Here is a 14,555-nt window from a genome sequence, read left to right as displayed (position 1 = left end):
TTTACTCTTCTCTATTTCTTTCACTTCCTTTTTTATGACTCCTGGTTGTGTATTTGCACTTTCAATTAGCCTGCGCTTGGTCGCCAACTTTCTTGACCCGTTCCTTCATACCGTGTCCACCTCTTTAGCCTCTCAGCGCTGGTTCTCTTCCCCTCCTCGCACGTAACTTCCGCACAGTCCAACCATTGACCAGAGCATCAAAACATGCCTGACTCTACGAAGAAAGCTTTGCTTTAAAAGCAGCAAAGAAATAAAAGGAGAAAACTGCGTAGAAAAATGTAATCTGCTAGTCAAAATTGGTCTAGTGATTATTTTTTTAGCGTGTCCTAAAGACTTGCTACGTGATCCCGAGCTCTGCACGCAATTGGGACGGATAGTTGGGCATGTCGGTTAAGCATGATCTGAATGAAGGCGCGACAATGACGGTGCACCAAGAAGGAATACACACACACACACACACACACACACACACACACACACACACACACACACACACACACACACACACACACACACACGCACACACGCACACACGCACACGCGCGCACACACACACACACACACACACACACACACACACACACACACAAACACACACAGGGCGCCCTGTGTGCGTGTGTGTTCTTTCTTCATCCACCGTCGTTGTCGCCCCCTTCACTTCAGATTCTGCACGCGGTGCGCGCGCACGTACGTACCAGCGGCGTGCACTGGGCGGCGTCCCTGGCGAGCGCGTCCACCTCGGCGTCGAGCGTGGGCGACGGGCTCTGGAGGCGCCAGCGCAACAGGCAACGCGCCAGCCGCGAGAAGCCCAGCGCCGCGGCCAGGTGCAGCAGGCTGAGGTCGGGCCGGGTCAGGGCGCGCACGGGCGACGAATCGCCACCGCCCCGCGGCAGCCACGCGCCCCAGCGCAGCTCCTGGCACAGCGACACAAGCCGCTCCTCAAACGGACGCTGCCGGTCCGCGAAGCCCTGCACGCACGCGACGGGAGAGAGTCAGCTTTCCCTTAGGGCGGCCTAAAAAAGAAATATGGGGTTTTACGTGCCAAAACCACTTTCTGATTATGAAGCACGCCATAGTGGGCGACTCCGGAAATTTCGACCACCTGGGGTTCTTTAACGTGCACCCAAATCTAATCACACGGGTGTTTTTGCATTTCGCCCCCATCGAAATGCGGCCGCCGTGGCCGGGATTCGATCCCGCGACCTCGTGATCAGCAGCGCAACACCACATTCGCGCGACCTGTGGTCATCCAACTGTAGCCGCGAAACTTGGTGGAGCAGTTAACACACTCACTGCGACTTGGATAAGCCGGTGGAGAAGTGATCGAAGTGAGATTGCGCTGCTTGACTGAGGTCGCAAAAATGGTGCACCGTTTCCACAAGTAACGATGCGAGGTAGAGAAAGGTTTGAGCCTATGGTGGAGTAGGATGAATGCACACACACAAAAAAAGAATAAATTTGGTCAGAGATACTAATTAAGCAGAGTCCTGCAATTGGGTTGACCTTTATTGCAGTACCATGTCCTTAACTGAAGAACCATGTTGCGTCACCTCCGTCTCGTGTGACATGCCTCCGTGACTCAGCGCTCTGGTATTGCATCAAGTTTGTGGCTTAGACAACTTTAAACATAATTCAATGTGTCAGACTTTTCGCGAGTGCATATTCAACCTAGCATATAACTGCTATTACCGGAAACATAGGCTTGCAGAAAAATAAAATAAAGTTAGAACACTTGCCTGAGCCAAAACGCCAGGGAAGAGGGTGCCACCTTTGTTTCCCAAGGAGAGCCTGGCTTCGACCATTTCCAGCCGCTCCAGCAATGAGAATTTGAGAGTGCCCTCTGCAAGGTAAAGTACAAAACACTAAATATTTGCAACAAGCTTGTGTCTTCACAATGTTTCGAAAGAAAGCCAGCACATTTCATTTTACCCATAAGGCTCCACTTGATCATGCCGAACTATTGTGCCTATAACTCGCACCCGCTCATAACAAGCGCCTCAATTACAACTCTCGAGAAAGACAAAAAAAGAAAGAAAGAGAGAGATACAGGGAACGAGAATTAAGGAGTCCGAATGTATAAACCATGCGAAAATATTCGCAGAGAAATATGTGTAAATTCCACGAAAGAAAGCAGGCACAATTTCCGGTACAATCAGGAAACAATTTGGTTACGTTAGTTTAGTCATAAGTTATTTTATTTTTGCTATCTGTTGAATTATCGTGCAATCTGGCCTCAATACGGAGCGCATTTGTAAACGCAAATCTTGCCTTTAAATGTGGCTTCACGGCAATATTGGTCTTATTGCGGTGAAGCCGCACGTGACAGTAAGGTTCGCATATCATATAATCGGATTTCAAGTTTTCGGTTACTTTGCCAATAATCGGCGTACTTTTTTTCGATTTTTATTTTCACCAAATATTTACTTTTTCTTGATAAATATATTTTTTTCAGATGAAATATCAACGGCTTTTCTCCGTGGCCCTTTTTTACGTCAAGCTTACGAGCCTTTCTTTTTTCAACATTATACGCTCGCAGCTGCGCGCCATTTGCCGTCTTAGCCCTCTCGTAAGTTTGCAGTCACAGATACTTTTCGGTTAAAATTGTATTCTGGAAAAATATTGACGAACTTTGGTTTTTTTTTTCGGTTTAAATCAATAGTGCTGATCCTTGAATGTAATCCACATTCTAAATTCATACGTAAATTTGTCAAAATATTGCCTTTCCGACTCAAGCCGCGGCGATCGCATATCGATGGGGGCGAATTGCGAAAACGCCTGCGGTGAAAGTTATTTAGGAGTCACCCACTACGCGTTCCTCATAATCCCAAAATTTGTTTTTTTTTTTCTTGGAAGTTGGTGCAGATTACGGAGTGAGAAAATACCGCAAATTCGAAGGAGACTGAAAGGCACGCTTTTCTACTACATACGTTAAAAAGTGTCCCTTGCTACGTAGAACTTGGACCATGGCTCGAGGTATTAATACATATTCAAGAACTGAGATTCCATATATAATAATGCTAAGTACTACAACTCGCCTGCACAGCAAGGTGCGATCTCGGCAAAATGCGATTGCTGGTGATGCATACTAAGTGCTTTATTGTGAATATCGAATGCATAAGGATGTATACTGAGACTGGTACTTACCGTCTACACCAAACCAATCTTTGGCCTTTTGAGTGCTGACGAGAGGCTGCTCACGGTACTCAAAGATGACTGAATTGGATATGACAAAGCCTTCACAGGCTACCTGGAGTGTTACTAATCCGGCTTCATGAGCTGGAAAAATAAAACAATGCAATTAAAAGTTCGATAACATGCACTTGAATTCTGCTCTGTCGTGATTCCGATCATAACGAGGATCCATGTCAATGGAAAGACAATGACAAGCTAGACAACAGTAAAATATATATATCGCCTTATGGCACAGTTTAGATAATGAACCACACGCATAATTCACTATATTAGCGGCCCACTGTTGTAATTTTGAAATTTTTATGACCTTGACAAGTGTACATGTATAGCCTAAGATTAGTAACATAAATACAATGTACTTTCTCAAGAATGAGAAGCGAAAGCCGATTGATTGTATTATACCTTTGGATAAAATGGTCTATCAAGCATTTATAGCGAGTATGTAGGTAATCAGTGGGAAGACAATGATAAACTTAAAGAAATACTGCAATAAGCATGGGAACGTGAAAACTATTGTGACAGGTTTGGTATTGTCGGAAAAATTTGCAAGAAAATTTGCGGATGCACATCGAATTGACAAAGTAATTTCCCTTGAAATGAAATTCAAGCTTGTTCATTTTTAGTGTTCTTCACTAATACACCCATATGATGCAAAGCTACCACTTCAAAATCGTAAAAAACAAAACTAAACAGAATGAACGGTGGGTTACTTCTATATACAATGACAGTATCAAAACAACTTGAAATGCAGAGCAGACAGTAAGAAAGTTTCGATATAGCAAACAGTTACCTGGACAGAAGCATCGCAGCACGCCGCTTTGAACTAGCGTTGTTGGTACACTGACTCCATCAAAAAGAATCATATACGGTGAAGATGATGAGTACCATGGCCCTGTGATCAGGACCTTTACACCACCCTGTTATTAGAAGATAAAAGAAAGAAAAAATGGTGGCAAATTGTACTGTGAGCATAACATCGTATATGACTCGGTAGCACTGTGCACTTGAAGTAGATTTCGGTTTTACAAAGAAAAAGAAAGGAATACAGCGGTCGTAGGAGGTTCAGAAAATAACTGTATTAACACCCACCAGCTTGATGAGAATTAAGCTATTATAGTTATAGGTAACCCTTCGCAAACATCGGAGCATCCTACATATTATGTACTGGTAAGCAGAATCATTTATGACACAGTGAATTTCATTCTAAGCTGCTTTCTGTTTCTGCCATCTCTGCTTAGGGTTTGATTAACACAGAGTAGTGCTTGCTGAGACGTTTATGCTTTTTATGAAGGCTTGTGCCATATGTAATACGACTTTATGCACCTACAAAATCCGGTTTGATGAATTCCAATATCACAAATGTGATGGCAAGATCATCTTGCAAGTTTTGTGTTTTCATGAACATTTCATTCATTTAGACTTACAATGCACAGTTAAACTAGTCATGCTGGGCATAAACTGAGTATAACTTGAAGCAGCGCGAAAAAGACGAGGACAGGGACCCCCCCCCCCTCACACACACACACACACACACACACACACACACACACACACACACACACACACACACACACACACACACACACACACACACACACACACACACACACACACACACACACACACACACACACACGACACAAGTTCTTGGTACTGCAGTCATGCTATTTTCATGCTCCATCTCAATAGCTTTTTCCAGTGTGACTGAGCAATCACGAAAGGCCTGACCGCTCAAACAAAGGAGCTGATACCGGCAGGGTTTTGTAAAATTCATCCTTGTTCAGTGATTTTGAAAGTCGCACTCAGTGCTCAACTCTGGCTCGATTTACAGGAGTGGGCAACTGCATAGTTTACATGACTGAGATAGCATGAACCACCTGAGCAACTTCTTTTTTTATGTTGTTCTATGCGTCATCTTGAAGGAGAGATGGCGTATGGGAAGATGATGCATCTCTCTCCAGAGAGACTGTAATATGCGACAGCTATTACTTCCGGTGGCCGAATAGCGTCACTAAGTTCCATCATAGAGCGTGACAACTCACTTCTGTGTAGGACCAGTCAGGCGAGTAGTCAGTGATGTTGGCAGTGCCTTCTCGGTAGGTCATGCCCGAGTGCGACGACTGTGTGCTGGGCGTCTTGTTTGCGAGCGAGAGGGTCCCAGTCCCGCCACTGCCCAATACGGAAGAAGAAGACGATAAAGTGCTTCCGGTACCACCAGACGACGAAGTGGTCGTTGTGGTTGCTGCCAAGTCGGAGTTAAAGTCGTCCCAGTTCGGCAGGTCAGTAAGCATGTCGAAGGTATCCAGGTTGAACACCTGCATTGGAAGACATTAGGCATGTGTGAGAGTGTGACAATCTTGGACTGACTCGCTAATACTAGGAAATGGAAGGTGATATAAATTCGTGATTCACAAAGTTACTTATGGTGTTAATACTTGTGTTTATGCGTAAATTGTTGCATGTGTGAAAATTAGACACATGACTCTCGTACTAGCTCATGACGACGCAGTGTAAGCGGATAACCAAATGAAATATATCTCAGGCCAAAACTGTCCCAGCAATAATCAGTCGCTGGTACGGTCCACTATAGAGCGCTTATGCAACAATGCAGATGATCGCTGCCTTACAAGCGTGCTTTCTCACAATAATACAATGAATGCGGGAAAGCCCACTATATAAAATTCTTTGCATTGGCGGTTTGATGATGGACAGCGAGAGAGAGAGAGAGAGAGAGAGAGAGAGAGAGAGAGAGAGAGAGAGTTAAAGTGAAAGTAGTGCAGGGCACATAGAAACACTTGAATTTCTCAAAGAGGCCCAAAGAATTCTTGTAAATGGACGACATCAACAAAGGTAAATGTTCTCAGAAAGGCATGTAAGCAGAAGAAGCCGAAGAATACAGGCTTCAGTGATGATTATAACAATTTAATGTTACAAGAGGCGCCGTAGCGGAGGTCCTGGATTTATTTTCTGCCACCTAAGGCTCTTCAACGTACGCTAAAATCTTAGCGCAGCTTACTTTTTCTTTCCGCTAACACTGAAATGCGGCTACCGGGACCTCGGATAGAATCCAACATGACTACAAGCCAAAATGCTTTCTCTCTCTATTTCCACGCGCCGCAGTGAAGCACACGTGACGTATGTAATCAAGAAGCTTTCAGCGCACGATAACGGCAGCGGGACCCTCTCTCGATGACGCACATTCACAACGCGCGACTCCACAACGGTGCGCGCGCAGTGCCCTCAGGACGCACCTCTTCGTCGGGGGTGGAGATGTCGTTGTCGATGAAGTCCATAGGATTCAGGTCGACTGTGTCCGAGTCGGTGGGCCCGTTCTCACTCTTCACGAGCACCCCACCGCCCGACGACGAGTCCGACGAGGGCCTCCTGTTGTGCGATGAGGCGGCCAGGTTGGCGGTCAACGTCTTCTGGATGCCGTCGTGGCTCAGGTCGAGGGAGTCGTCGAACAGCCCGCGGCCCTCGGTGGCCGACGCCGCGGGCTCTTTCGAGTCCTCGCCCATGAGGCTGCTGCTGCACAGCTCCGGGTCCCTGTCGCCGCCGAACTCCATTTCTTCACCGCCGCAGAGAACGCGGCACGTGGGCTGCTGCTCTTCCACCTTCACTTCAGTTCGCGTCGTGGTGATCGCAGCCGCCGCTTCAGAGCTGCTGCTGCTCGAAGAAGAGACCGAACACGGGGTTGTCGACGAGGCCGCCGCCGATGCGCTGGACGCCGCTCCGCCGGTGGACGAGGGCGCCTCCGCGATGGGCGGCGGCTCCTTGCAGACGGCGCTGCCGCTGCTGACCGTCGTGCCTTCCGTCGAGGAGGAAGCCGCGGCAGCGGCTGCGGCCGCAGCGGCAGCCGCCGCAGTTCCTCCGGCGCCGCACAGGAGCGTCACGGGCGTCACGGAGGCGGACGCCAGGCCCGTGGCCGCGGCCGCACTGTTGAGGATGAGCAAGCCGCCGCCTCCCTGCAGCTGCGACAGGTTGAGGATGAACGAGGTGGTGGTGGCGGCTGCGGTGGGCGCTCCCGCGGCGCCGGCCTCCCGCACGGGCGCCGCAAGGATGACGCTGCCGCCGCTCGCGGCGCCGCCGGATGCAGCTGCTGCCGCGGCGGCGGCGCGGCCCTCCTTGTGGCCCAACGTCACCAGGGGGCCGCCGGCGGCCGTCACCACCGACGAGGACGAATGTGGCGGCTGCGGCACGGGCGTGGGCGTGGACGACGTGGCCGCGGCGCAGCGCGTCTTGGGAGAGATGATGCGGTGCAGGCTGTGGCCGCACTTCTTGGACGCACTGCTGGCGCCGCCGCCGCCGTCGGCGGTTGCCGTCGTGCCGGCGGCGACGGCGGCTACCGGCGAGGGCGTCGACGACGAGGCGGCCGAGAAGGCCTGCGGCGCGGAAGAGGGCGCCGGCGGCGGCGTGGGCGTCGAGGCGGGCGACAGCGACGTCTTGGTCGTCGAGTCGCAGGGGCATTCGTGCGTGCGTGCGCCGCTTCCGCCTCCGCCGGCGCTTCCGCCGCTGCCAGCGCTGCCTTTGGCCCGCTGCTTCTCCATGAGCTGCTGCACGATGGCCTCCACCGTCTCGGCCGTCTGCGCAGCGAACACGGCACGCGGGTGCCGAAGGATTAGAGTGCGCGTTGCCAAAGCGCACGACGTGCCGAAGTAGGCAAATAACGTGCAACAAAGAGCGAAGGGAGATCATTACATGGCAAGCGCATTGTCGAGGTATCTACTGCCGTCGTAGCTGCCTGGTTCGTATAAAAACAGACAGAAATTTTGTGAAGTGCTTTTTCATCCCAGCGTGGCTATATACTAAGAATAAATAAGAAAAAAGTTTCGCCGAGCTGCTCTTGTGGCACTTCCAACAATCATGCAGAGAGTAGGAACGTATGCGAAGGCATACGTCAGCGCGACAGAAGCATTACAAGTGCATACAAGAGACAAGTGCATACGTTAATAGCGCTGCTACTGATTCGTCTTCATTTGAATATCTCAGTTGGCTCAATCAAGAAAGGCAAACGTGAACGTTGAAGTAAGAGCCATAAACCGTAAGAAATTTCTCGCATACATTTTAGGAGGCGCTTAAAAAAAATGAAAGAAAAACGTCAGCCACAGATATCGCCACGTGGACTGTCAAATAAATGTTTAGCCATACGGCCTACCCAGGACACGGCGCCACAGATGACTCAGTATTGGCGACAGCGCGCACTAAGAATGATCTACTCACCGACACTTCTAGCTCATTGTTGAGGTCCGGCTCGTTCTCGCTGTAAACTGCGGGACAGAGAATAAGACAGAGAGAAAGAAACCTTTATTCAGGCTGAGATGCATGGGTAAAAAGCAAACATCGCCCACTGCTCACAGGTAGGACGCGACTACGAATCTGCAATGCAAAAAGTAAACGCAACAAAGCCTGCATCATTCTCACATAAGCGAAAATAAGACATTTAAACGCCATTATTACGCGACCGCAGAACTAAACAGATTACTGGCGGGCAATAGAAGGGGAATGTTCAAAAACGCATTTTCTTTTTTTTTCCTCATAAGAAAACAAACTCGAATCGCGAACGGAAAGATCACGTTAACAGCCTTGCAACTGCTCAACGAAAGCAGATACGAAAATTATATAAATAAGCTATATCTGTTCGAGCGCCTATTATCAGACAACATTGATATTTCAGATGGCTCTACATCATACTGGCTATCGTGTGAATTCGACGCCTGGGAAAGTCATGTAAACGAAGTAACAGCGCTACGTAAAGTCGCAAAGCGATCGTACAGCGGTCTGTACAGTTGTTCTGGAGACAGGACGGGAAAGTGGGAGGAAAAGGCACTCACACATGGGCTTGAGTTGCGAGACGAGCTCGTCTTTGGTCCACTCCTTCTTATCCGCGCAGTAGCTCAGCGTGGGCGCGATCACCATCTTGTTGTCGTCGCTGTACGGCACGTTCAAGTAGTGTACCAGCACGATGTCTGGGTTCTGCGCGGATGCATGCACAAAAAATTGACGGCGGTGCGAGGAGTTCTCCGATCTGCCTCCTTAACACTTTTCTTGCCGCCTAAGACTTAGTTACTTTCAGCGGTTCTACGTACATCTGATCTATATACGCAGTAAATCATATTGTAGCTTAACTAATCGACATATTGCATTGAGGCAAGGAAGCACAAGTGATCAGTAAAACAGATCGTAAACACTGACAGCAGAAGGCCATCGTTCAGAGTGAACAATTCTTCATCGAAGGTTAAGCAGAATGCTACAACAGAACCAAACAATGAATGACGATGATAAGCGCGAGATGCAGGCGTCTCATCTTCCTCATGGGAAACGACTCCCCACCAGCGAAATTTGAGGTAAAGTGACGATAACGTGACGCGCGGCTGATACGCTGTCTTGGCGCTCTTCGGTCGTAACTGGCCCCTGCGCCATTAAAATACACGCGGCGTCAGCCGCTGAAGCACGGCTTTGCAGTACGGCATCGTAGGTCGGTCGTGAGAGAGAAGCGTTGAGACTGAGGAGGAGAAAACGGCCGAATCTCCAGCCTATGATCACTGTTATATCGTTATGCTGGTCCATAAAACAGGAACATCGGGATAACCAGCGGCGTCGGTGTCAGTTCCGTCGTATTTGACACCGAAACCGTGGGAACGAACGAAACACGGTACATGTACTGGAAACTTGAGAGAACCCGGGAACAAATGCAAAAGTCGGTGCTTCGGTTACCGCGACCACCGGTTTCGGCACTAGATATTATAAATTGAGACTGATGTCGTGTATGCAGCGACTTATCGCTTTTCTTTTTTTTAGCGGAAGCACCTAATCAAAGATGATAATCAGCGGGAACTGTGGCCGCTTCCTCTTGAAGGAACGCAGGCGATAATTTGTGTACAAGAGTAAACAAGAAAAGCGTCGTCTTTTCACAATGGAACCTCCTAAAGCAACTGTTAGACGACAAACAATCCAAAGGAAGTCAGAGATTGGCAATCGATAGGATTTTACAAAAGCAAAAGGAGCAGGGCAAAACGGAAAGCGAGTTCCTAAAGGAGCTGGCGGAGACGTATCTGCCACTGGGCCCGTCAGGCGACGGCGACTATCCCCAATACGCCGGGGCAGAGGTCGAAGAACTCGACGCGCCTTTCACGGAATCAGAAATTTGGGATGCCTTCAAGGCCTCAACGGACGCTCCGCTACAGGCCCGGACGGGGTCTCGAACAAACTGTTGAGGAACCTAGACGGAAGGTCGGTCGAGAAGCTCACCGAAGAAATCAACAGAGTGTGGGAAACGGGAGAAGTACCAGAGGTGTGGAAAGAGGCCTCGGTCATACTTATACCGAAACCCGGTAAACCACTTGCGGCGGAGAACATGCGGCCAATATCGCTCACCTCGTGCGTAGGCAAGACGGCCGAACATGCCATACATAACCGAGTATCCCGGTACATAGAGAGAGAGGGCCTCTTCCCACATAACATGGTGGGCTTCAGACCGGGCCTCTCCACACAGGACGTAATGTTGCTACTCAAAAAGCATATAATTGACGGCATGACCAGAGACACCAGGGGCATACTGGCCCTGGACCTAACGAAAGCGTTCGACACGGTCAAACACAGATTTCTAATGGAAACGATCTCGATGATGGGGCTCGGCCGGAAATTCCACTCTTACATAGGCTCCTTCCTCAGAGACAGGAAAGCCACGATCAAAATTGGACAGGCCACGTCCGATTGGTACACGCTGGGCGCGAGGGGCACCCCACAAGGGGCGGTGCTCTCCCCACTATTATTCAATCTGGCAATGAAAGGGCTCTCTGACCGGCTGACGAGAGTGACCAACGTCAATCACGCCCTGTACGCAGACGACATTACGGTGTGGTGCCCGGGAGGGTCCGACGCAGAAGTCGAGCAGGCTCTTCAAGAGGCGCTGGACACAACGGAAGAGTACCTGAAGGAAACGGGACTCCGTCTGTCACCCAACAAATCGGAACTGTTGCTGTACAGGCCCTCAAAACAAGGCATGTGGAATTTGACGCCGATCGATCAAATACCGATCAAATTACATACGAATACCGGCCAGCCGATTCCCAGAGTGGACACTATACGAATCCTGGGGCTGCTAGTTGAGGCGAAAGGTGGTAACACACAAACTGTCATGAAACTAACGTCCAAAACGGAGAACATGCTCCGGCTGATCCTCAGGGTGACGAACCGCAGAGGAGGGCTCAGCGAGAGCAGTCTCATCAGACTTTACCACGCCTTCCTCATGAGTCACGTCAATTATGTAGCCTCGGCGCTAAAATGGACCAAGAGAGACGCGGCCAAAATAGAGACACTGATGCGCAAGAGCGTCAAAAGGGTGCTAGGTCTCCCGATCACTACAAGCACGGAGCAGCTCGATCGGTTAGGGGTCCACAATTCACTATCAGAAATCATCGAAGCGCAGACCAAGGCACAAGTCGTGCGGCTGTCGACCACCAGGGCCGGCAGGCGCATCCTAGAAGAAGCAGGGATAAATGCCGAGGCAGAGTGCAACGCACACAAGATTGCGCTCAGCGCGGTGGTAAGGGGCACTTTCAAGGTAGAACCGCTTCCGAGAAACGTCCACCCGCAATTCAACGAGGGGCGCCGAAAGGCGAGGGCCCGAGCACTGCTGAAATCGACCGCCAACTGCCCGGGCCTGGCGGCATTTGTAGACGCGGCCCAGTACGGGCGCAGCGACCGGTACGCGGCCGTCTCGGTAGGCTGGGATGGCACAATAATTAACGCAGCATCGGTCAAGGGGGTAACGTCCGAAGTGGCCGAACAGGTGGCAATAGCCATGGCAATGAGAGACCCCGAACGTCCTCACGTCTACACAGATTCGCGATCGGCGGCAAGAGCATTCGCCTCGGGCTCGATATCCCGGGAAGCGGCGGCCGTCCTCGGCAGCGAGGGAGCCGCGGGTCAGCACCTCGTCAAATGGTTTCCAGCCCACATGGGGGCCGACGTGCACCCCGAATTTCCCAACGCCAACGAGCTGGCGCACGGACGCGCGCGAGGACTCACGCACCGCGGCGATCGTGGCGAGCGAGGTGGCGGGGAGGGAGGGGAGCACCGAGACCCGCTGCTCACCTTCAACGAAGTAACAACACACTATCAGCTGTCGAGGAGGACCTTCCCACTCCCCCACGCTAAACTCACGAGACCACAGTCATCGATATTCAGAATGCTTCAGACAGGGTCGTTCCCCTCGAGAGGCAGACTGAGCCGTTATTCACCAGAAGTAGAGCCGCAGTGTCCGGATTGTGGCGAATCTTACTGCTCGCTAGCGCACATGCTTTGGCAATGCTCCGCGTTAAGCGGCACCGTGTTCACTAAAGAAGAAGACTGGCTGGACGCCCTGCAAAGCGACGACCACCAGACCCAGCTCCGGGCCGTCCAGAGGGCTCACGAAAGGGCGGAGGCTCACGGGCTTCCCGTCCCAACGTGGGTGCGGCCCGCGACCCCTGCCGCCCACTAAACCAAGAGTGGGTGGGGAGGGGTTCCTCAGGACACATTAAAGTTATTTCCTCCTCCTTTCACAATGGCTGAAAAACGATGATCTGCGACGCAGTGCGTACACTTTGCACGAATAAAAAAAAGATAGAAAAACACATCAGAGCAGTTTGCTGACTAATATACTAAAGTTCGTAAAACAAGCAAAAAAAATAATAAAAAGGCGAAATGAAAGCGGAGAGTCGTTTGCAAATATCAGAGCTTCAAATAAAAAATAAAAATAAATCAAGAGGAGAAGAAAGAAAGAAAAGAAAAAAAGAGAAAACTGCCTAGACGTGTAGTTACCATTAGCAAGAATATGTCTGCGTTTGGAGCGAGGAATGTGAGCTCGTGTATCGGCCAACTTTTTACGATGATTCTGTGACGAAACGGAAAGTGTTTTCGGATACCTGTACGCATAGGAAATGCTGCTATTTCAATCCAGAGGACCAGCAATAACAGAAAGACGTTAATACAAAACAAAATGAGAATTAACGTCCATCGGCCACGCACCGAAAAAGAAAGGACAACACAAAAGTGAACACACTTAGCTAGCTTACACCATTTGCCAACTTGTGGGCATTAAGATAAGCGATCTGCTCCGGCTCGGCTAATGAACAATGCTGCAGGATCAGCGAATGCCAGTAGGCGGAATTAGCAGCGTTTTCGTTTCACGCGTTCGGAACGCAATTACACGCCGCCTCTGCTATTAGGCGCTGTACTCTAGCGCGGTGTTTTGCGCACGCCAAGGGCGCGTTTGACGCTCCACGTAGACAATAACGAGACTTCTCGTTCCCAGCTAAAAAATAAATAAACAAATAAATATAATAACAAAGAAAAATAGTAAAGAAAAAGCGGGAACTAAGCCAGACTTTCTTACTGAACAGAAAGGAAGGCTGGTGATTTTTTCTTTCTTTCTTTCTTTCTTTCTTTGCTTCGTGTTCATTAATGCAGATCTCGTCGGCACAATACGCCGTTCCAATGGCGATGAAGCAGCACGCATAAATAAACGAACATCGTTGTAAATACGCTGTGCGGTGTGCGCTCCAATGCATGCGGGCGCTCCGAGACGGAACCTTACGCTGCAGAAAGCAGGGCAGCGGGGACTGAAAAAAAAAGTCGCAGCGAAACGCTTCAGTTATATCAGCCTCCCTCCGTACAAACCGAACTATACACGCCTAATGAGAGACCCGGATGATAGCGCGGTACGTGCGGGGCGCTCGGAAAAAAAAAAAAAATCCGGCACAATGCGCGAAGCTCGCAGATTTTACACGAAACAACGACCCGAAAAATGAAACGACGAACCGCGGCCGCGTTTCGGCAAGCCCGCGAAAAGCAAGAGCACTGCGGAGAAGGCGACGTTGCGGGGGGAAGCGGAGCAGGGAAGACAGAAGAGGCCGGGCGCTCGGAACCGTGGCTTCCAAACGAGCGCCCGTCGCGCGTTGTTCGACGAAGAATATTCATCAAGCCGGACGGGCCGCGCCGCGCGGCGCACGCGAAGGCCATTCCCGTTTCATCCATCTTCGTTAGCATCTCTCCCATGTCCGACATCAGCGGATCAAGTCCGCCACGCCGCGCTCGACTCTTCGAGCGGCGGCGGCGGGCGCTCGTTTACCGCATGCAGCAGGGCGCAGGCAGGCTACCCGCGACCTGGTCGTTAGCTGCCAGAACTGAACCTATGCGCTGGAGCGTACCGCGGCATCCATACGCGGCACGGCCGGAAGAGAAAAAAAAAACACAAACGGAAGTGTAATGCACGGCATGGCGGTGAGGAGTAACTATACTCCGCAAGCCAGCTCCCGAGCCATCAGCTCGACGAACGGCCACCCCCTGACGCCACGCCCCCACTTTGAGGAAGGAAAATC

At 50.5% G+C, this 14,555-nt stretch overlaps 1 protein-coding gene across 3 annotated transcripts in view; it reads right to left on the bottom strand.

Annotated features, from left to right (window-relative positions):
* Camta (Calmodulin-binding transcription activator) overlaps positions 1 to 14,555 on the bottom strand; it is a 560,381-nt gene that overhangs the window by 24,962 nt on the left and 520,864 nt on the right. For all 3 annotated transcript variants that reach the window (XM_065430476.1, XM_065430477.1, XM_065430478.2), the window contains 8 exons: positions 9,024 to 9,165; positions 8,413 to 8,459; positions 6,444 to 7,775; positions 5,235 to 5,507; positions 3,983 to 4,109; positions 3,145 to 3,276; positions 1,737 to 1,840; positions 696 to 968 (listed from right to left, as the gene is read on the bottom strand). In XM_065430476.1, coding sequence (XP_065286548.1) covers positions 696 to 968; positions 1,737 to 1,840; positions 3,145 to 3,276; positions 3,983 to 4,109; positions 5,235 to 5,507; positions 6,444 to 7,775; positions 8,413 to 8,459; positions 9,024 to 9,165 — 2,430 coding nt within the window. The remainder of the gene's footprint in view (positions 1 to 695; positions 969 to 1,736; positions 1,841 to 3,144; positions 3,277 to 3,982; positions 4,110 to 5,234; positions 5,508 to 6,443; positions 7,776 to 8,412; positions 8,460 to 9,023; positions 9,166 to 14,555) is intronic.

Source organism: Dermacentor albipictus, chromosome 2 (assembly GCF_038994185.2).
Source record: "Dermacentor albipictus isolate Rhodes 1998 colony chromosome 2, USDA_Dalb.pri_finalv2, whole genome shotgun sequence".
In the NCBI taxonomy this organism is placed as follows: domain Eukaryota; kingdom Metazoa; phylum Arthropoda; class Arachnida; order Ixodida; family Ixodidae; genus Dermacentor; species Dermacentor albipictus.
This window is presented reverse-complemented; position numbering and strand designations above follow the sequence as displayed.